This window comes from Perca flavescens, chromosome 13 (assembly GCF_004354835.1).
Source record: "Perca flavescens isolate YP-PL-M2 chromosome 13, PFLA_1.0, whole genome shotgun sequence".
Lineage (NCBI taxonomy): Eukaryota > Metazoa > Chordata > Actinopteri > Perciformes > Percidae > Perca > Perca flavescens.
Window position 1 is genome coordinate 14,118,120 of NC_041343.1, and position 24,189 is coordinate 14,142,308.

The 24,189-nt window shown below is 39.9% G+C and overlaps 1 protein-coding gene across 4 annotated transcripts; it reads right to left on the reverse strand.

Moving 5' to 3' along the window:
- Positions 1–469: 469 nt before the first annotated feature.
- Positions 470–23,067, reverse strand: c2cd2l (c2cd2 like). Of its 4 annotated transcripts, none has more exons than XM_028595221.1 (15): positions 22,660–23,067; positions 21,893–22,342; positions 9,993–10,088; positions 9,672–9,791; positions 8,943–9,053; positions 8,139–8,252; positions 7,898–7,997; positions 7,678–7,810; positions 7,167–7,231; positions 6,800–6,921; positions 6,195–6,366; positions 5,982–6,080; positions 5,437–5,531; positions 2,850–3,063; positions 470–2,423 (listed from the first exon to the last, which is right to left on the reverse strand). In XM_028595221.1, exons 2-15 carry the CDS (start codon positions 22,256–22,258, stop codon positions 2,179–2,181), a joined length of 2,052 nt encoding a protein of 683 aa, XP_028451022.1. In that variant the 5' UTR covers positions 22,259–22,342; positions 22,660–23,067; the 3' UTR covers positions 470–2,178. The 4 variants fall into 4 exon arrangements, with proteins under 4 accessions (XP_028451022.1, XP_028451020.1, XP_028451018.1 ...); XM_028595219.1 differs by having other exon boundaries at positions 5,437–5,570; positions 22,911–23,066; XM_028595217.1 differs by having other exon boundaries at positions 5,437–5,570; positions 22,660–23,066.
- Between the last annotated feature and the right edge of the window lie 1,122 nt (positions 23,068–24,189).

Here is a 24,189-nt window from a genome sequence, read left to right on the forward strand (position 1 = left end):
AAAGAGGTGGACATAGAAGACCAATCGAGTATCTTCCCTCCAGCTTCAAATGTTTTGGCGCTTTTATAAATTGTGCAGTAAAAGTAGAACCACATCTAATGCAGAATTTAGAAACGTTGGTGGTTATCATATAATTTAAACATGTTGTGTATCTGTCTTTGTGCTGCTGCAACAAATTAATTCACCCGCAAGGTAATCACTAATGGTTTGTCTTATCACTTGAGCTTGCTTGTGAGAATAATAAAACCCTGAAAGCAGCCACACAAACTCATACACTCAAGCAGATATAAAATGTACAGCACACGTACGCTATGTACATGTTTTAAGTCATGTTGCTGCCTTTTAAGACAATGTAGGCTAATTTTAACCTAAATAGCTCTACACAGGCATATTTTGTATTTACGCTATAAAACAAATGGCCTAGCATTACAAATTTGTTGCATCCCAAAAAAAAGGAAATAGCCAAAAGTAATTTAGTGATGCACCAAAAATAATTTATTGGCAATAAATTAAACATTTCAGATATAACAACAGAAATCATACATATCTTAAATTTTGCAGCCGTTTGCTGTTTCACATTCCAGCCATGTGCCTTTAGACAGTGAAGTAGCTTGGTTCATTTCTTCAGCATTTTCAATTGGTTGTAGTGTTGTAAAGCACGGCACATGGTAGTTTAACAGCAGTGATTCCACCTCTGTAATACCTTTTAATAGCTACATTTTTATTAATGCAAATTACCCTGAAAAATGTTATCAAAATCATTTAATTTGGTTGTTCTGCAGTTCAGTCAGTTAAAAATTTTTTGATTTAGTCTGACACAACACAATTGGCCAAAAATGTATGTACATTTTTTACATACTGGTTCGGTTTGCCTTTGAAGGGCGCAGCAGGTTTCCTCATATTTCTAGTTGCTAGAAACACTTTCATTTCTTTCTCTGAATATCTCCACTCCACCCATCACCTTGTCATAAACTTTGACAATCTTGTTGCTGGTAATCCCTCAGTAGAGCATGTCTGAAACCTTCCCAGAGACCTCCAAGTTCCATTTTTCCAGTCTAAACTGCAGAACTGTTGTAGTATAGTCAGTCACTCATGTGAGGCTTACATTTATTTTCAAAAAACTGTATAATGATAATGCTCCTAAATGTTTGATTTTGCCTGCAACATGTGAGGCATTTTGTAAAATATATGTAGTCTTGCTGCACATTATGGCTAGTCATTGCAATAATAAAATGTCCACATGAGCATCAACTGAAGTCTCTATCAAGTGTTTGCACTTTTGACCCAATTGGAGTCAAAAGGAGCCACAAGGAGAGCAGAACCTTTTTTTACTGACAGAAAAACTTATTGCCCAGCTTAAAGAGTTTGCCAGAGATCCTGGCTGGTTGAGGTTTCAAAAGCAAACTGAAATGCATTATGATATTCCACAGAAAGTACTTTTTATAAAATAAAAAGTACAATAGATATATTACCTTTCCTGCTTCATACATAATACAACATTCTAAAACCAATATATAAGCAACTATGAATGAAGTGCTAGATCAAGACTGATTTTTGTTAACTTACTTAAACTATGTGTTGAAAATTACATTTGCATGGAGAAAAACACAGCAATGTATATATTTTACAGTGTAATGCAACTATGATGAGTTGTTTTTTGGGGTAAAATAAATAGCACTCGAGAACCACATAATAAATCACCGTTGTACAACCCAGGAATTTTACACATGCTTTTAAAAAACTGTCCAAAGTGCAACCAACAGCATCATACTGACATTTTATGTCATTAAATAGTTCGAGAGCATTTCCACCATCGATCACAATCAAACACTCATACTATAGTTTGTGTTCAAACAGGTCATAAGACGTTTCATTTTAACTTTTACCTTCTCCTTACTGAGCAGCAGATTTTTACTCAAAAGAAATAGATTTCATAATCACAATTTAACTTCAGTGATGTGATTAAACATGACTTCTGTCCTGAAGCTGCAATCATTTCTCTTCAGAGGAAAGCCCTCCCAGAGGTATCATCCTTTTAAGATGAACAGGTGACAACCCACCTGGGGTGTTCAGCCTGTCAGCCACAGACTGGATCCTTGCACGGTTTAGTTGATCTTCTGACAATAATAACAGAGGCCCTAAGTCAGGATGACCGACGTCTTACCCTAACAATGATAGTCAGTTATCCAGTGAGCTTGCTCCTCCGTTGGTAGCTTTGCCTTTTGATTTGCCTGATGAGCGGAAAGAGAAGCGTTTGATGAGACGCCGAGAGAAACTGCCAGACTTTTTACGGCTGATGGATGCAGCGGCAGCAAAGTTATTGCCCATGTTGGAGATGTCTTCGTGGGATTGGCTGAGGCAGGACACCTTTTCTCGATGTCTTCTGCGGAACAACAGCTTCGTCCCACTCTGTAGAAAGCCCACTAGAGGAAGCAGACAGAATACTTCACTGTATTTAAGTGGCAATCCATAATTACAGTACCTTGGACAGTACAGTACAGGACCTTGTTGAAAAAAACTAACCAATCATCCAACTAATAGTTTTAAGAACGAATTCACTGATTTCATGAGATAGCTTTACTATCAAGTTGATATTCAAATAGACTAGCATTGATCCACTCATAACCACTTTGGTCTGGTTGGGTGTATGCTGCAGCATGGCCCCCAGAGGGCAGTAGAGTCTATTGTGTTCTATGGCCTGTTTTGATGAATAACTATTCTTTAATGTATTCAAATATTTGTGTTTGCACTTAGCAAAAGACATTACTAAACAATGCTAGTGGAAACTGAACCTCTGATGATTTTAGTGCACTGACCAAGTAGCAAGCAAACTATGACAACTGTGTTACCTTTATGGTCCTTGAGGCTGCGGGTTTCCAAGGCGCCAGTGGAACCAGTATCTGATTCCACATCATCCACAGAGGGACGCTCCGACACGTCGGAGGGTGTGGTTTCATCTGGGTCCTGGTGGTGCCCTGTCCCATAATGGTTGCCATGCATGGCTGCGTCCATGGCTGCAGCGTAGCCGCTCGATAACACACAGTCATCTTCTGAGAGCGGAACCTGCTAAGTGATAAGATATTGAATCCACTTATAATATACTTATACTTATCAGTAGCCCTACAGAAAAATACTTATACATTTACAACGTGAGACAGGTGCGTCGGAGGAGGACAAGCAGGTCAAAAGTAGCAAAGAAAACTCCCGCACACTGTCTAACTTGCAAAAATATATAAAGTTTAATAGTAGGCAATGTTTCGGTACTGGACCATCTTCAGGCAAATGGTGTTACACCCTGAGAAGCCATCTTTTGTAGGAGGTGACTGTTTTTTGTTCATTCATTCATTCACATATCCATTACTATAGATATAGCTTAAACTTCAATATAACCCGTTGCAGCCAATTTGGATGTGTGTGTGTGCATGGATAGTGTGTGTGTGGGTGGTAGGTTTGTGTGAATGGTTTGATCGTTACGTCACCTGCGCACCTGTGTGTATGTGCTAATTAGCCAGGGTAGTAAGGGAATCACAGGTGAGCCAGAGGAAGAATCTAGTCTGGGAAGCCACACAGTTTTTTTAACCTCAGCTGTGCAATAGTGATGGTTTTTAGATCTTGTCTGTTCGTTTTTAATCTTGCAAGTCAGTTTTTTGTATGTGTTTTTAAATACATTTCTACAATAAAGAATTAACTATAAGGTGATGGCGGACCTCATTTTTTGCAACAGCAAGAGTTGGAAATGGCTTCAAATTCCCTGCAGTGGCATTTTTTGTGGACAGATTGCCACTACAACCCCTCTATAGTAACCATTATATATATATGTGTGTGTGTGTGTGTGTGTGTGTGTGTGTGTGTGTGTGTGTGTGTGTGTGTGTATATCTCATACCAGAGCAATCTATAGTAGATGGATGTTGATTTTTTTTTTGCTGGTATATGTATGCTCTGATGGAGCTTGGGTTAGGGTTAGGGTTAGGGGGGGAGGGAGCCTACGCTTGGTGAAGTAACAAAAGAGGACGTTGAAGGCTGACTATCATCTTTTCTGCCTTGGCGAGCCTGCTTCATGTGTCTGTTCATCATCCACGTCCCCGTTTTATTTGCTGTCATAGGCGAACAGCGGCCGCACTTAATGCACTCAACAAAGCCGACACATATCTTGTCACTTACCACGACTTGTTTAAAATGGTTCCATACCTCCGACTTTCCTCCAAACTTGCTCAAAGGTAATTCTCCCGTTTTTCTTTTTTTCTTTACATCCTCAAGCTCCATGTTGCACTTAAGCTCCACAATACAGCCCGCAGCCCCGGTGTTATGCGTGCGAGAGGAGGAGACTCGCGCATGATGACACCTGTTGCATTTTGTAACTGTAGTCCAACTTGTGTTACTTTGGCCTAAATAGATAATAGTTCTGATTATGTCATAGCTTTCTCCCCACCCAATTAGGCTAAAGTAATGATTAAAAAAAACACAAATGCTTGATCAAGGGTCCGGCCCGGCCCGGCCCGAGGATAGTGGCGGAAAATGACGGCCGGGCTCGGGTCGGGCTAGGGCTCTGGCAGAGAATCTAAACTCTGTTTCTAGTATATTTCTTGTATTTTATGTATGTGTGAGTACATGAGTATCCATCCATCCATCCATCCATCCATCCATCCATTCTTCCATCCATCCATCTGTGAACCAATAGAGGGATGTGACTGTGGACTAAATTGTAGAGCTGCGCTCGATTAAAGAAATTCTTAGTCGACTAACAATCATTCAGTTGAATCGACTAATCGATTAGTTGATTTAATCGACAGATCTGTAAATCTGAGTTTCTCCGCAAAGAGTCATGCAAAAGCACCACTTTAATTCTTGTGTTTATATTGTTTTGCTCGTACGTTTCTTGGAAATAAGTCATTCAGCATGAAAAAAGCATAAAACATGACTAATCGACTAAAGAAATCTAAGTTGACTAAGACCAAAACGACCAATTAGTTGACTAATCGACTAAGAGGGAGCAGCCCTATTAAATTGTATTTTCTGTATGTGTGTGTGAGTACATGAGTATGTCCCTGTAACTTGCTGCTGTAACATAGTAATTTCCCAGTATCGATCTATCTTTCCATCCATCCATCCATCCATCCATCCATCCAGGGGCTGTGACTGTGGACTAAATTTAAATCACACTCCTTTCGCCTGGCTCCATGTCATTGTATTTTAGATTCCTTAAATGTAGGTCTTGTAGACATTGTTTTTGGCTCATGTACTCATAGTTAAGTTTGGTAAATCATCAAATAATACCATCACAAAATGTTCAAATAAAATAATTGCACTAAAATAAATATACTGTACAGTATGCCTAAAATAGTAGAGATTAATGGCTCATTACCTCTGTGTTGTTTTACCAATGATGGCTTAAATTCAACAAGCCACTACATTTGACACAGTTTCCAACTCTCTGACCTTTGACACGCCCGAGATGATCAGCGTGCTCCTCTTTGTTGGTGTCTTCCGTGCTACTTTGGAGGCGGACTCCGTCAGCTGCCGTATGGCCGTCTCTGCAACAGGATCCAGGCCATTAGAGAGGCGGCTGCTCTCTGAGCAACAAAAACAAAGATATGTAAATCTGCACTATACTGGTAAACTGCAATATACAGCTTTTCAAAAGGGTGCACATTACTAAATAGATTTTTGTTGCAGTGAACGCAGTTTTTGAAAATGTATTGTTTATCAGAAATATATACAAACACTCCATTGTACTAAACTAAAAAGAAGAGATTATTTTATTGTCTAACAAATTCAATTTGTGTTTATCACACTTTTTTTCTCTTTGCTTTGTATAAGTAAGTATTTTCTCTAAATAAACTATTTTAAGGTTTTTGAGTTAGTGCATGATGTGTACTGAAAAGAGCGTTACTCTCCTCTTGTGTTACACTGCAGCTTGCTGCTTAAAGCTACTTTGCATTTGTTCTGTAAAACAACGTCTGGCCTTTCAGCCTAGAACTCACTGCTGAGGTTGGGGCTGGTGCTGCTTCTGCCATCTGACAGGATGGTGGGTTTCTTCTCAGTCACCTCCACTTTGGACGGCGAACACAAAGGGGAATCACCTGAAAGGCATTACAACTATTTTATGTCACTGTTAATATTATCTCAATATTCTTTTATAGCTTGTTGTACACCTACCCTGGCACAATGTAATACTTCACTTTGTACTTATCTACCTGAACTGCGGTCCAGTTTCAGTCGAGACTGGATGGTCGTGACAGTGGTGACAATGGTCCCATCTGGCATGATAGTTCGGTCCACATCGACTTTCTTGGTGGGGGTGAGTGAGGAACGAAGTGGCAAAGCATTGTGGGCGCTGCGCGGCTCCTCTGTTTCCACATACAGCAGCTGGAGGAGTAAAAAAAAAAAAAAGCAGGGATGGGTACTTTCTTAAAGAGGTGGGCACTTTATTTAAACTTCTTGACATGCAGGGACCATTTTAGAAGACTACTCAGTGTATGTATAGCAGGAGAGGTGCAGGACAACAGGGAGTGTAGCAATATGAAATGTTGGCCTGCAGATTGCAAAAGGGAAAAAGGCAAAAAGTTGGCTAGTGAAAATGCCAAAGGAGATCTGAGACAGCAATCACAGGCATGACAATAGACTATGTATCAGTTGTTATACAACACTCCCTCTCCTTTTGTGGTAATTCTTTGTTTGATTCCAGCTTGCTTGATGTTAGATAATAAAGTGTGATGTAAGTGTACACTTCAAGGCATGACAATGGCTTTGAAAGAGCTTCACAGAATTTTACAGAAATGTGCAGCATCTTGGCACTCACCTCTGCTGTGATGGTAGCGTTTGGGGCCAAGCCGAGGCCGTGGCTTATTGACAGTGTATGTTGTCCAGTGGGAACTTTGCACCGGAGGTCCAAGGCGATGGAGGCGTGGCCGGGCAGGAATTCTATCAAGGTTGAAAACAAAAAGAAAGTTTCAACATATTTGTATAAACAGCTTTAAGCTGTTCCTTCACTGTAGTTCTGAGGCCATAATGGGGACATTTTCTGACATTGTATACATCCCAAAATGCTAACCATTACAGTGAGCCTGCCAACAGTGGCACAATGATTTTGCTTAAGCAGGCTAAACATTGATGATCAGGTTTCTGAACAGCAGCCAATACTAAATTGCTATCATGCAATGCCTTACGTTCCCTCTTGCCATTCCGCTCCAGAAGTCTTATTCTCAGCTCTTTGGTCTCGAGGCCCAGCTCCCTTCAACACAGAAAAACTTTCTTAGAATTCAAGTGAAACCCCACTCTGCAAAATTACATGCATTGGAATAAAGCAACTTCTTTCTCAAGCTGAATGTTCCTCCTTCCAAATCTTAAATAATGTTCTATAACATTAATATTCATGCATATATAAGCAACAGTTAAAGTAATTTTACTTAATACATTTATTAATTAAGCAAATCTGCTTCATCATATGTGGGTGTTGTTTGTTCAGTTTGATTGACAGAAACAACCCACCAACTGTCATCTAAATGTTAAATCCTGATTGGTGCACAGAATAATCAGTGAGAAGAGAGATAAAAAAAATACTGAACTTTGTCATGTGACATAACATAAGAATACATTTTCAGGGCTTTTAACGTTTGCATGAATGTTCACAATCATGACACATTAACAGCAGTTTTCACATTACGGTTACCATCTTACAGAGTTATTTCTTCACCCCATTCCACTGAGTTGTCGGGGTTGCTGGGCACAGACAGGAAGCGGGTTGTCCTCTCTGTGGAAGGCTGGTCCAGGCTCAGGACACAGCACAGCTCCCCTGATCTAGACCACTGACCTGCATGCACAAAGCGAGACAGTGAGACCTCTGCAATCTGCAGGAAGCCAGGCGGAAATGATCTGACGCTGAGGGAAAATATCTGACCTTTACTTAAGGTCGCCCTGAGCTGCCGGAGCAATAGTCGTCTCACCAAGACACTCTGTGGTACAGGGTTCAATCCCACTGATAGATAGTCCATGGGGGCCTGGTTGTGTGCAGAAAAATGGTGCAGAGCACAGGATCTATCACACAGCATCCAGTCATAGCAATTTATCTATTTCAGAATAAAGGCCCTTGTTAGTTTGTCTTATTGCTGCAAAGGTAGCGAAAAACACATCATTCTCACCAAAGGACTGGGCGCACAAGTCTTAAGGTTGAGGACCATGGCTGGCTGAGTGCTGAACAGAGTATCCTCTATCAGGCCCTTAATCATGTCCAGGTCTGCCCCACCCTCAGTGCCCTGAGACAAAAAAGAAGCAGCCGATTACTCTCTGACAATGTGTTGTAGCAGGGAGGGGGCAAAATGTTTTACTATAGACAAAAACTGGGGCTTTTAATACATTTGTAAGCCTAATATTATCTTATTTCTAATTTCCAAGAAGAACAAATAAAAATAAATGTTTACTATTGCTTTAATCTAAAAGCAATTAAGTTTGTTCAAAAGGCACATTTGGGAGATTTAACCAATCCTAATAGTTCATACTTCATAATGTTCGACTACATAATACCAAATTTTGACTTTTATATTCTGGTTCTCAGATTCAGTTGGTATCCTAGAGAGCTGTCTCTTCTAGTAAAAAACAATTTATTGTGCTCAATATGTGTTTATTCTTTACTTTATTGACTTTGTTGCTGTCTTAAACAAAATGCTTCAAACTGCATGCACGTGTATGTAACAATATACAAGAACGCCATTTCCCTCACGGTGAGATTAATGCGGTGAAAAGTGACTCACATGCAAAACATTACATACTGACTGAGATTTATGAATAGAATTTGACTGAAAGCATGAAATTTGCATAATGTATTTACCTTTTTTTAACGTATGCAACCTAGTTTGTAAACTCTAAACAGGTCCAGAAACGAGGCCTCTGCTGACTACACGAGGCAGACATATCATATTAGTGGTATAAGTATCAGATGTTCTCACCTGTCTCTGCAGCTTGCATGGAGACACGGTCAGAGTAAATGATGGCTGCTTAGAAAGAGTCCAGGATATCAGCAGACCCTCGTCCTCCACCTCCTCCAGGCACACCACCACCTGATGGAGACGGACAGGCAGACAGCAGGTTAACCGACATGCTTTTTTTCTGATGATTATAAGAGTACTATAGTAAGGATTCTACGTGTCGCATTTTATCGTTAAAAAAATAATCACCACACTATTTCATTTAGTTAATTTAGAACAAACAAGGCCTCTTCCTAGATGATTTGCAGACTTTGCTAGCTTCAATACATTTTACATTATAAAACACTAGGTAACATTAGGGACCAGAGAACATGCAGAGGACACTTCATTCCCATAAAATAAAAAAAAATCTTATAATGCTAGATGGTGGAAGGAGTGTAGTGCAGTTGGAAAATCACTTCTAACATGATTATCCTCTTAAAGAAAGAGAGAAAACAAATGTCACTGAGACATGAAGCAAAAGCACTAACGTTCTTAGTTTTAATAACTACCTGCATTACTGAAATAAGACAGAGGCTATTTGATTGTTATAACTAGTCAAATATACTAAGACTCCTCATTTAATGCAGATGGCGGGATTACATGTGATTCTTCACATTTGAATAACAATGCAAATGATGCTCTAAAATTCTCATTTGTTTTAGGGGCCCTGCCCTCAAATGTGCTAATTGTGCTAGTGTGCTCTTGTACCTTTGCCACCATAGGTGCTATAGTGATCTGATAGGTGTCCATGGAAACGGCAGCGGGTGATTGCTGGGTGACCGTCACAGGAAACGTCACTGTGTCCACCCAACATTTACAGTGTAAAACCTGTAAAACAACAAGAGGTTGACGAAGGACAAAACTTGAAAATGGTAGTAAAAGTTGTTGATGTTTTGACACAGAAATTTGGTCCAAGATGTTTGTCATGTATGCCACGATCAAAAAATACTGCTTGACTGGATAAAGATGTCTGCTTTAGAAGTTAATTTGTTACAGCTGTAATGAACATAGACTATGAAGATGACTTACCATTCGGTGTGATGATTGGTCAGTGCAGGTCACGCTATCTATTGCAGAGGCAGTAGTTAACTGGAGACTGCTGTCAAAAGTGATCTGGATGGAGCTCTGGGTGAGACAGAGGAAGAGAACAAACATCCCAAAATTTACATAAGAGAAAGAGGAGAGACACGTGGGGATGAAATAAAAGATTTTGTACTGCAGTGATTAATGCAGTAAATGCAGCTGGTTAGTAAGTCACAGTCATGGGTCTTTAGCCAATTAGTAAATTAAATTGCTGCTGTATCATTTAAACTTAAATGCAAATTAACTGGGACATTTCATGAATTTTAAGCATGTTTGGTATCAGACGTCTAGGACGTTCATTGATCTTTGCTCCAAGCGATTAAACTCCTATGTGGTACTGATCATCTCATTCATATGCTATTCACGCAATGCAATCATTAAAAAACAACATTGCCGTTTTTAATTTTCCTTTTTGCAAAGAGTCCAGATTATTAATGTGTGATTATTTTCTCATTCTAAAGGTTAAACATTAAAATTTGACATTGTTAAGTCTGATGTAGAAAATTTACATGAATCAATAAACAGACTCTTGTAAGGTGCTGCAATGTGCATGCCAACAAGCATGAGGCTATTTTTTGCCTGAAGATACTGGCAAAAAAATACAACATATGTTTGACCAAAGAGTGGCAAGGAGTATGTTCAAATTAAAATGAGCTTCTGTATTAATGCAGAAGTTGTGGATTCCCCCTTTCGATCAGGCTGCTTTAGCCCTTACAACAGCGTCCATTATCAAAAAGACTGCATCACCAGTCAATGTGCTTAGTCATGCTTACTGCACGGAAGCTTTTACTATATGAGTGTTAGACTTAGTAGACACGCACCAACAAAAGGAAGAAGTAGTATCTCAGTTGTAAGAAGAGATTTACCAGAACCGTGGCAACATCAGTGACCTACTATCACCGTGTGTGTGTGTGTGTGTGTGTGTGTGTGTGTGTGTGTGTGTGTGTGTGTGTGTGTGTGTGTGTGTGTGTGTGTGTGTGCGTGCGCCAAAAAGAGGATCTGTTTCAATAGATGGCTTTAACTGGCTCAGGAGATGCAAGTGAGAGAAAACAAATCCCCTATTGTCAGGGCATATGTTTCTCCAGGTCCAAGTCCAATCTCTATCAAACACAGTGGAGGTGGGGCAGAGGTGGATGATATAACAAAGTTCAAGGTGTGTGTGTGTGTGTATTTGTATATATATATGTATATGTATATGTGTGTGTCAATGCTCTAGCCAGAAGGGCAGGAAGCCAAGTGCAAGGCTGCAAGCTTAATAGGTTCCCCGGAACCAACACCGTAGCCACATGACTAGAGCGTACAACCGGCTGTGTTTACTTCGGTTGGCTGGAGCCTCTAAAACTGCTCAGTCACCCAACCGTTCATTACATCCAAAGTGCAGAATGAATATGATGTGATGTATTTCAGATTGAGTGGGGTTAGATAAACCCAATAATCACAAGGCTTATGAATGTGTGTGTGGCTCATAGATGTGCATTACTAAAGGTTTGTGTCATTGCAGTCAAACACCACTGGCATCTTTGCAGTGATGAAAATTTTTGTGAGCACTTCTAAATATTAGTGTTTTGTATACATACATTCTGCAAAAATGAGCATGATGAGGTTGGCATTTTCATCCACTGCTTTTACTAGTGACCCTTCTGTTCCTCCTTTATGCCCAGCTGTCTTCCAGCTGTTTGAGCCAGTTTCATTCCACCTTCTCTCTGACATAGTTAAGCAGCTTTGTCATGCAAACTGCCTGCTGGACAGTATCCCTGCACACTTACTCAAAGATGTTTTGTATTTAATCAACTTCAATCATTTTTAGATGATTTTAGTATTTATGAAAAGTTCCAGTCTAGTTTTAAGCCTCGCCACAGTACTGAAACTGCCCTTCTAAGAGTTTTTAATGACCTTCTCTTAGCGGTTGACTCAGGAAACTCTGCTGTTTTAGTGCTTTTAGATTTGACTGCTGCCTTTGCATCAACCACTCTATCCTTTTATCCCGACTCAAACAAAATGTTGGCATTACGGGCATAGCCCTCGAAGGGTTTGAATCCTACTTGACAGATTTTTGCTGTCCACCTTGGTAATTGCTCTTCACCTGCTGCCCCTCTTTCTTGTGGGGTCCCCCAAGGTTCCATTTTGGGACCCATGCTCTTTTCTCTACATGCTGCCCTTGGGGTCCATTTTAAAAAAACATAACATTTTGTTCCATTGTTTTGCAGACCATGTACAATTCTATTTGCCTGTAAAAAACAATGATGAATGAAGGACACACTTCAGCCTTTGTTTAACTGCCTGAGAGATCTCAAAATATGGTTGGATAAGAATTTTCTCTGTCTCAATGACAATAAGACTGAAGTTGTTGTGTTTGGTCGTGCTAAACATTTTAGTGCTGTAGATGCTCTTGGAACCAAGAATCTTGGTGTGATTTTTGACAGTGCTTTTAAATTTGACAAACAGATTAGTTATGTTATTAAAGCCAGTTTCTTCCAGCTGAGACTTTTGGCTAAAGTCAAGCCCTACCTGCTACGCAAAGACTTCGAAAGAGTCATACATGCATTTATTACGTCTCGATTAGACTACTGTAACTCTTTATATGTTGGATTGGATCAGTCATCCCTTCGTCGGTTACAGTTAGTCTAGAACGCAGCAGCTCAACTTTTAACCGGGACCAAAAAGCATGACCACATTACACCAGTTTTGGCCTCGCTCCACTTGCTTCCTGTCTGTTTCAGGATTGATTTTAAAATTGTATTTATTGAATTACTTATTGGAATTTGTTTTGTGTAAATTGTTAAAGGTCCCATGACATGGTGCTCTTTGGATGCTTTTATATAGACCTTAGTGGTCACCTAATACTGTATCTAAAGTCTCTTTCCTGAAATTCAGCCTTGGTGCAGAATTACAGCCACTAGAGCCAGTCCCACAATGAGCTTTCCTTAGGATGTGCCATTTCTGTGTCTATAGCTTTAAATGCTATTGAGGAGGAGAGAGGGGTGGGCACGGAGGGTGGGGGTGTGGCCTTGACCAACTGCCACTTTGCTCTATTGAAAGCCATGATGTCTCTCTCTCATGGGTGGGCCCAATTATCTGGGCGGACAAAGCAGAGAAAGGGGAGGTAACCTTCCTCCTTATGACCTCATAATTCCTCAAGATTCCAGATCGGCCCATCTGAGCTTTCATTTTCTCGAAGGCAGAGCAGGATACCCAAGGCTCGGTTTACACCTATCGCCATTTCTAGCCACTGGGGGACCATAGGCTGGGGGAACGCATATTAATGTTAAAAAACCTCATAAAGTGAAATTTTCATGCCATGGGACCTTTAATAATTGAGCAATGGGAAAATAATCGCTAATTGAAAAATGAATCATTAGATTAATTGAAAAGTTAATCGTCAGATTAGTCAACTAAACAAAAAATGAATCGCTAGATTAATCGTTTAAAAAATAATCCTGAACTGAATGAGAGCAAAATATTGTTACATTTTTTTATATTTATTTCTGCATTTTTGCCTTCATTAGAAATCTGATAGTGTAGATAAAGACAGTAAATATGAGGGGAAAGTGTGTGGTATGACCATAGACTATACATAAATGTATATGTATTATATTGTTATGTATACAAATATACAGTATATGTACATATATCCTCTTTATGTACAGTCTATATGTATGACATTTACAAATTGTGCCTATGTGGTACACAAAACCACTAGGCCACCAGACGCCTCCCAGTATTACAATTTTACAAGCCAAAAAACATAATCCATGACAAAGCCAAACTGACAACTCTATATTTTCTTTACAACACACAGCAGCAATGGCTTGCCAACATGTGTCAGTCAAACTCTAGCATGCCTGAGAGATGGTTGAGTCAGTTTCATTCTTAGTTGGAAGAATCACTTTCTGGGCAGCATCATATATTTGGGTGTTTACCACAGTGCTAGTTTAACATTTTGAAGCGTACATGCTTGGAAGATATAATGGTACAGCAATCCCCCAGTTTTTAGGTCTAATGTATGCATGAAATGAAAATATGGTTGGAAAATATTTAAATATAATTTACTCCTTCTTTAAGGTAAGGCCTTGAATATCTAACTGGTTTATGGTATTCTATGCCTTAAAGGGAGTTTACTCAGACATGTTGCATCCATTGGCTTCTGAGGTAGCCATCTGGTACTCTGTAGTTATGTGTATCCTCCTGGCAGAGGCTACAGAGCTAATTTTGTCATGGAGAGGGCAATGTTAGCAGCATAACCTCTGATTTGTCCTTGTGAACAACCACTGTTTAACTGAGTGCGTATGTGGAAGGTATTTCTGGAAAGAGACAGTTCCTGAGGACATCCATGGTGTCGCTTCAGGTTTGTCAGAGTCACCCCGTTTGGATCTGACTGGCTGAACGCCTCTGAAACTCATGTGGGTCAACCAGAAATACACTCCCCCTGTGGCTTTTGTTGACCCCCATCTGCCTTTTCTTTCAGTACCGTGTATCTCAGGTTCAGGCTACAAAGGGTACAAGCTTTGTGGTGTAATAAAAGCAATTTACAATAAAACATGTCATGTTTTGGAATTCATAACATTCAAAACATTTAGGCTACATGCTACTTACACAAGCACACTGGTTTGATAACTTGAAATGACAAAAGACATTAGGATCTTGTTTTTTTTACCCATGCAAGCAGTACAGCTGGAGGGATGACAATGTTAGCATGCTAACACTAAAATAAATTGGTAAACATGGTTAGCATTACCTGCTAAATATCAGCATGTTGCTAATGTTAGCATTTAGCCTCAAAGTGCTGCTGTAAGCTGCTGAAATCTATTTCACTACTTCACCCATCAGCCATAAATCACGCATTGCTGGATTTAAACCTATTTAAAGTAGGCCTGTGAATTTCAATTCATTGTATATTTCCAATTTCATATTTATTAGCGTTTACTAAACTACTAAATTAATAAATGTAATCTGTTAAATACAGTAAATTACATTCTATTAATTTTGCTGGGATATAGTACGTTAAAACTATAATGAGATGGAACAGGACTGCAAGGACTCCTATGTTAAGCATTTAGGATCTACAGTAACTTCACAATTTCTGTAGGTACTATATAATATTAGAATAATGCATAACGTGTGTCTCCGCTTTAAATGCTGAGTCCAAAGAGCCACCTTGTAGCTCAATGCTGGTGAATTTTAATTTCATCAGCGGCTCTGACTGACGATATTTTCCCTGTCATTAGGAAGAAATCTACTTGAGCATAATCACACAGCATTAATCATCTACCGGCAGCTCACAGTCAGAGAGGGAAGAAGTGAACTGGCCCTCAAGCTAATCACCAGGCTCTTTATAATTGCAGATCTTGAATGGGCAGGGAGCTTCCTTCCCAGCAGATGCACACTTGTATGCTCTATTAGTCCTCCTCTATCAACCAGTGACGGTGGCTTGACATCATATGTCAGCTGCAGATGCACACACAATCTGACAAAGCTATACTGGTCTGAAGAGGCCAACCAGTTCAGACATTCAAGCCTCCTCCACAAAATAATCCAGCACAGAGACATCTGAATAGCTCCATATTAAGTCAGCCTGCTAAAACAAGATTAAATCCAGAGGCTTCCGCATTAATAATTCAGCAGACAGACATTTTCGCTGGATAAACAACTGAGTAATGAAACAAGCTGCATCATGGGATTACTGTCCAAAGGTGCTGGATGTTTTTATGCTGCTGAACAGCTTCAGGTGTCTTTAATCTCTCTGTTTAAACTGCTTATATTTAAATGGAACCCCAGTGTGCAAATCATGCGTATGGCGTAGAACCTGACATAAACTGTGACAACAACCACTCTGTTTTTCACCCTGGGGTTTCAATTGTCTCCTCTAATCTAAATCTTTAGAAAGGCACTCACCATCTTCTCAGCCTATTCAAAATCATAAATTAAAGGAAAATACAAATGTCTTGGCTAAATATCTTTAAGGAAGAATCGGGGCACTGTCACTAACACCTTGTCTGTACACACACAAATGATGCTTTAGGTTTTACCGTTTTCTGCCATTTACTACATTTATGTAACAACTCCCAACCTTCCTGTCAGGATTTATCCTGAAGCATTTTTTTGGTCTCATCTTGTTGTTTTGAATAGTGGACTTCAGGGGTCAGAGTCAGGTCTCCCCTCAGGACGGAGTGTCGTCAGACAGCATTCAGACGACAAAATTAGTGAGACAGCATTAGCTGTTCTGTAAGCTAGCAGCGTTTACATGATCTCATATGCGTATTGGAGGGTTCTTGGTTTACGTCACGCTCTGCTGCAGTGAGCAGAATATATCAGACAGTGAACCACTGACTCTTATGAAATCTTCATAATAAGACTGACAAAAATTGCTCCAAGCGCAAAGGTACAGCCAATGATGAATACCAAATATCCACAGTAAGAGGTGTTAACAACAAAAGCAAAAACCTTCCTTTTCTGACTGCTACTGAAATATCCATAATGTCCATCCATATTACTGTGAACAGCGACAATCACTGAGTGACTGGAATACAATGGCATGTGTCATTCGTGTAGAAAACACAGATCCAGAAATGTATATCTTGTTTCACAATGGTCCTAAGAGTGACTCAGTGTTGAAAACCATTGTGTATAATATTACAGATAATGGTGAGAAAATGAAATAAGATCAAGGAAGTCCAGTTTCAGTGTTACATCATTTACTGCCTAGACTTGAGCCAGGTGTCAGATGTCTTACATGATGCATACTCTCTTATCTAATTCTCGGTAAGACAGTGAATTCTCCAACATGTCCAAATCGTCCTTTGATTACGTAATCCTTTTGTCAAAATAGTTGCTGATTTGTTTTCAATCAATCTAAAAACTAATTAATTCAGTCCTACATATAACGACTTCATGGAGGATGAAGATGGATACTTGTACCAATTTTCATGTACCATGGAAAGTTTGTGAATTTAATTTCAAGTCTTTATTATTTTGGGTCACACAAGGTGTTGAGTAAAAGCAGAAAAATAAATATTATTATTAAAAAAATAAATCATAACATAAACAATTAAAAGCTACTCTAATGCTTGACCAAATATATGGGGGCTGCAGAGGAAAGGGTTTTTTCCATGTAACTTGCCTTTATTTGGATAAATTTCAAACAAATTATTTAAAGACCTCTGTCAGCATCAATCTTAAATGCCGAAAAGTACTTAGGTTAATGATATAAAGGATTTGTGTGCTAATCCCCACATGATGACACTTTGTGCTGTGTTCCTAATGAGAGCTCATGTTTGGCCGGATATAGAAACATAATCAGGAAATGCATGTTAGAGGAGAACGTGAGTCTTCGGTACCATAGTTTAGGCTGGCTGCTCTAGTGTCTTTTTTCGAAGTGGCCACGGCAACATGCCTGGCAGGTGGCAGGTGCTGACTGAGTGTGAGAGTCAAAGAATGCGATGTGACTCGCTTGGGCCACTTACTACTTGCCTATCTGCACCAACCCCTACAGCAGGTTTTTCCAGACTGGTTTTTATGGAGGAGGTAAAAACCCAGAACAACGAACCAAGTTACAACTCTGAGACCACACAGTACAGACAAAGGAACGAGTTATCTGGCTATTATAAAATGCTGCACTTAATACTGTACACTATGGAGACCAATCATGTCACATGACAAGGACAGTGTTGTCAATCACTAGGCCTTGCTGGCTCTTAGACAGACTCCTGGAGGTAGGCTATATCTATTGAACAAGACATGTTTGTTGATTTGTTATTTCAGTATCATGTTTCATTACCAAACTCTCAAGTGATTTGCATATGCCCCAGACACATTTAGAATAACAGATTACTCTGCAGGCAGCAGATATATTCTTGTGATGAGTAAGCTCGGGAAGCTTTTGCTCACACTCTCAGTTCACAAACTAAACACCACATGGACAGACATTCATGGACTGCTTGTCTCCTCCACCACTGACACGTTTACGTCTGAAGAATTATCTTACAATATACATCATACTGTATATACTTTATCACAGCCGGATAAATCCTTTTATCTACTGGGTTTTTAAAACATTGTATAAGCCTGAAGGTCATACAGTCATCATAAATCAAACCCACAGTGAAGGTATGTTTTTACGTACAAAAAATATCCATAGCAACCTTCTTTTTTTTTTTAAACACAACCCCTTAAAATTTCATTTCTAAGCCTTCCTTGTGTGTTGAGTACTGCCAAATGGCTATCAAATGGGACATATTATGCTCATTTTCAGGTTCATACTTGTACATTGGGTTTCTAGTCAAACATTTTTACATGCTTTAATGTTCAAAAAACATTTGATATTTATCTCATACTGTCTTTCTGAATATACCTGTATTAAATTCATTCGGTTTAGTGCCTTTATCTTAATGCCTATAATGGCACTTCAGCAGCACTTTCTACTTATATATATAGTATAGTGTTGACATCGCAACCGTCCGGAAGTCCTGACGGCTCGTTTAAAGGCACCGTTTTAAAACAAGGTCTGTGTGCATATCTCCGTGGATTGCGTGTTTTGTTACTTTAAAGTGATGGTTCGGAGTAATTTACCCTAGGGTCCTTTGCACCATGACCTCGAGCCAAACACCCCCCCAGAAGCTTTTTTCACCTGGGTCTAACATTGGGCGAGTTAGCGTAGAGTAGCGTTAGCAGCTGAATAGCTTAGCGCAGGGGCTAATGGACCCACGTTTGTATCTGGTAAATGACCCCACTAATAATGCCCGAAATGATACCAAAGGTCTACACTAGTACATATAGGTTATGCACTCATAAAACGATGGATTGGAAAGTTTGTAAGTACACCAGAAGTTTATGAACACTTGCCTGCTCTCTTCTGCTCTTTGGTGCTGCTGCTGCTGCTGCTGCTGCTACCTGCAGTTAGACGAGTGCTTAGGGCCGTCTACAAATTACTACACCGAAAAGAGATACAACAAAAATATTTATTAATTTAATGATTAAATAAGGTAATGTCTACAAACTTACCTCAATTATTACTTGTCTCCTGCTAGTTATATTACAGCACTTACTTAAAAAATAAGTTAAATTAAAAAATATTTTTGTTGCATCTCTTTTCGGTGTTGTAATTTGTAGACGGCCCTAAGCACTCGTCTCACAGCAGCAACAACAACAACAGAGAGCAGAAGCCAGCAGGCAAGTGTTCATAAACTTCTGGTGTACTTACAAACTTTCCAATCCATCATTTTATGAGTGCATAACCTATATGTACTAGTGTAGACCTTTGGTATCATTTCGGGCATTATTAGTGGGGTCATTTACGAGATACAAACGTGGGTCCATTAGCCCCTGCGCTAAGCTATTCAGCGGCTATAGCTACTCTACGCTAACCCGCCCAATGTTAGACCCAGGTGAAAAAAGCTTCTGGGGGGGGTGTTTGGCTCGAGGTCATGGTGCAAAGGACCCTAGGGTAAATTACTCCGAACCATCACTTTAACAGTATTTATATAGCACTTCGACCTGCTTTATAGTAAAAAAAAGATGTTAATCTCACTTTTTACAATATGGAACCTTTAAATTACTAGTTGTATCCCAAACAGTAGTTGTGCTATGAGCAACTACAGCTAGGTTGCATTGTGATTAGTTTCATATGTTGTCACCTAGAAACTCTAAAATTAATCTAAATCTCACAAAACATTCCAAAGTTCACCCAAGGTTCACTCCAATGTTGTGGAGTTTCTTGGTAACTGAGAGCAATGAAGGTCACAATGGATCAACTAATTAGGCCGTTGCAAGATAACTCAGCTGGCACGCTACAATTTACCGCCATATATCAAAGAGAAGCAGTTCTAAAGAGTCACACTGCTCTGCTCACTGACCTCTTATTACCAGCACAAAAAAATTGAACACTTTAATGAAAACGGATCCAGCTGGCTTAATGCAGCATACCAAAACAGATGTGGTATGCAGAGAAAATACATACAGAATCTCAGACCATGAAGGATTCAGATGAAGAAACATGAACATGTTTTTGCTCTAACTAAGCAGTTTGTACAGTACGTCACAGGACAGACTGTCCTGTATCCTTCTCATAGAAGGCTTTGTCCTCTTCATCTTGGGTGGTGATGGTGCAGTGGATATGACACATGCCTATGGTGTGGGAGAGACGGTTCAATTCCCACTGCGACACATCAACCAATGTGTCCCTGAGCAAGACACTTAACCTATAGTTGCTCCAGAGGCGTGTGACCTCTGACGTGAATAGCAATTGTAAGTCGCTTTGGATAAACGCGTCAGCTAAATGACATTTAATGTAATATTAAATTTCTGTTGGTATTATAGACCAACAGAAACATTGTCAGACTTTAAAGGGATAGTTGGGCATTTTGGTAAATATGCCTTTTCTATCAGAGACTTAAATGAAAGGGTCAATACCACTCGCATATGTACACTAAATGTAAATGCCAGCAGGCAGTTAGTGTAGCTTAGCATATAGAGTTGGAGGGAAACAGCTAGCTTGACTCCCTCCAAAGAGTAAAAGATCCACCACCAGCACCTCTAAAGTGATTTTCCAAAATGTTAAAGTATTCCTTTAAGATTTATGTTTATTACTGAGCTGTGTGATATAGTTGAAATCATAATCATGACATATTTCCATACTGCAAATGTATGCAAAATCTCAAGTAAAATACTCAAATTACATTTTAATGCTAATGATAACACATGATGATTATTACATCATCACAATACAATATCCCTGATCGTTGATAAATGATAATGCCAACCATAATAACTAGTATTCTAATATGAGGAACAATGGACTATTTAATTCTTTTCTCCATTTGTTAGAGTATGTAAAAAAAAAAAAGATAGATTTGAGCAAGCCGGACATCTATCTAATCTGGGTGCTCAAACAGGCAAAGAGAATGCTGCTGTCATGGCCTATTAATTGCATTTTTAGGCTAAGCTCCAAGTATATTTTCCAAACCAATATGCAACACTTGCACCATCACTGAATGAGTATTTCTCCAAAGTGTTCACTTGAACATCTGAGGGGAGGCTTTCAATCAGCCATGCTGACGTGACCCTTATGAATCAATATCGAGTGCTGTGTGTTTTGCACGTTCGCTCTGTGGATGGATCTGACCCCTTTAAACTCCTCGCCAACTCATCTTTCATTCAGCACACACACAGTTTCTGAGTGGGGGGTGCAAAGGATCCATCTCCTCTTCCCAGTGTTCATAGCAAGCATCAGACTTTGATTCACACAGATCAAAGGAACTATTTGAAAGGAGAAAGACCTTTAGAAACTTACGATTGGCCTGACTACCAGCTGTCTGGAGTACTCACCAAACTGAATCCAATATTTCAGTGTGAAGCAGTTGCTTACTGCAGTTTAGGAAGATGCAGGAAAGGTGAGACAACCATTCTCATGTCTTGAGCAACAACACAGATTCTGCCTCTTCCCACTGTGATCCAACACATCCATTTCCCCCCACAGGACCAGGTTTCAGACTATTTTTAAGTGGTGTGGGTGTTTATACTGTGGCTACGCTGACTGGTCTTGCCTCTCTGCTCTTATGTGCATTGATTCAGAGCTGTTATGTAACGCTCTGCCCCCCATCCTCTTACCGATAAGACACTCCAACTCCCACAGCTCCACCTCCCTGCCTACACACACTTCCAGTGCATATGGGCACACCAACTGTATCAGCCCTTGCTTAACTATTTATGCCTCTGCTTAGTGGAGTAACCTTAGGCGTGCTCCTCGACACACTGCCATAATGTTTATTCAGCTGTTCTTTCCAATATGATTTGTGCTACATCTCCTCCTATTCATGGCATGATAAATATCAGATCTCAAATAAACAGCTTACCCCATGCCTGCAAGCTTGCTCATTCAGAGCTTTGACCCAGGTTCTCTGCCAGTGCTCCTTGAAGGATTTGAAGGAGAACAGAGAGGTCAACAAGCCTTTAACACCGGCCTCAGATGCAGGTGCTCCATCCCGGCCCGAGCGGAGCTTTAGCAGGAAGCCCCACACACCTCCAGCCTGGCTCTGGTGAGGCTGTGTGAATGAGAGCTGCTTCCAGGCTGTGCCTCTACTGTCCTGCTTGGCTGTCTTCCTGGATCTCCACAGCCGCAGTACGGTCAGCAAGTACTGTAACAGCCATCCCAGCACAATGAGCAAGGAGGTCAGAAAGAGACCCACCAGACACAGCCAGCCCAACTCCTGGAGCTCCATCACCGTCTCCTGGAGCCTCTCATATCACCCGGTCCAGATGGAAATATCAGGACTGTCAGTCAGGGTAGATCAGTTCCCTGTAGCCTGTGAGTGGCAGCAGAAGACAGTCAGTCATCTTGAGTCAAGGGGTAACGTTACTAACAAGTTATAATTGAGGAATAACCCAGACTACACAGAGGATGCACTGACATGGTGGCTATATGGCCGCCTTAACTTTAATTTGGTTGTTTAAAATCACGTGTAAACACCGCGTGTGTATATTAAGCAGAGGCGCATACTAAAGACGGCGTTGTTACGTATAGCTTACATGTCAAAATGAATCGTGCGCTAGCAAAGAAGACTATGCAGCGCAGATTAACGACAAAAATCAGATAATTATTTGTCGCTTCATAACAACCTACCGTTTAACTTAAACGGTCCGAGCTGAGCTGCAGGCTGCAGGGAATCGAAAGCGCATTGGCAATATGAAGCTGGCTTCATGGCGATATGCTGCCAACAACAAATGTGTTTGTCCCATCTCCGAGTCTTTAGCGATGTTTCGACTAATGTCTCTTTGATGTCCTCTATCGATTCCAAATGAAGCCTTCTGCTCTCTCTTAGTGCATTACAGACTCTAGTAGGTTTCAAATCTCCGCTGGTCGTACCCTCCTACCTCTGTAACCTCTTCAATGATGATTTGACAAAGAACATCAGTGGCCCACAGGTGGCGCTGGATCGGAGGAACGCAACAGTCAGAAGGAAATTAATGGCAAAACCTCCTAAATAAAAGGAGAAAGCTTCAGACGTAAAAAAACAAAACAAAACAACAATCGTCAAAACTGTTTTTTTGCACCTATCGACACGGCTTGATTACCGATCAAAGCAGTTAACAACCACGGGTTCACTTTGAATTTTGGTAATTACTTGGCAATTTGTGAATTTTTAACACCTAATATCAAGTGGCTCCTGCATTACTACATAATCATGTGGCCCTGTCTTGTATAGGGGCCCTAACAATCCAGTAAGGTTATATTATCTTAATTAATTGTATTTAATATTGTTTTCACATAGATAATCCTTAATAAAGTTGTGCTTAATCAAATTTCTGCTCCCATCTATAGCATGCAGTGTGCTCTGTATAATACGTCTAGCCCCTCAACACAATACAGGGGCCTAGCAACGTTTGGCCTCAGGGGCCCCCAGCAAATTAATCCAGCCATGCCCATCCAAAAACTCCAGCAGTGGAACGTAACTAAGGTAATTTTGAGATATTTGTCCTTTACTTATGAGCTTGTCATTTTAATGTTACTCTATAGTTCCACTATACATTTTAAAGGCAAACTTGTTTACCTGACTAGTACTAGTTACTTTGCAGATTAACCTTTTACATACAAAACAGATGGTGCGCTTAAATAAAGTATACATTGATATAGATTGAACATTAGTTCCACTGCAACAGCTACAACAGTAATTTGCTATGTACACATTAATGCATTAGAAAAACCCCAAAATATAATATATGATGATGTTAAAGGGGTGGTTCTTGTAATTGAATAGTTCAGCATTTTTATTGCTATTTTTACTTACAGTAAGTCATGGATCTGAATACTTCTTCCACCACTAATCTGTATGGCCATGTTACATAAAGTCAGACGTCCCTCGTCCCACTGACACAGTCACATGTCCTGTATTTTAAGGAGACTGGTAGTATTTAATTGTAGGTGTTTTTTTTTTTTTTTTTTTTATTCACATGGTAAATTGCCTTCTAAACATCTGCATAATCCATTTTGTTGTTGATGTTTTGTTTTTCTTTTTAGATTAGCTCATCACTCCATGCCAAAAATCTGGTTGGATGAATGAAAAATGTAAACTGGCATTTTCTGAAAAGAAAAGAAAGAAAGAAAGAAAGAAAGAAATAAGGAAAGACTCCTAACATTATTTATTAACATTAT

Coding starts and splice junctions, on each gene's coding strand:
- c2cd2l (XM_028595219.1), bottom strand. CDS start 22,258: ATGGAGCTCCAGGAGTTGGGCTGGCTGTGTCTGGTGGGTCTCTTTCTG. Junction 9,054..9,671: donor TAGCACCTATGGTGGCAAAG/GTACAAGAGCAC, acceptor CGTCTCCATCAG/GTGGTGGTGTGCCTGGAGGA. Junction 7,811..7,897: donor CAGGGCGACCTTAAGTAAAG/GTCAGATATTTT, acceptor TTGTGCATGCAG/GTCAGTGGTCTAGATCAGGG.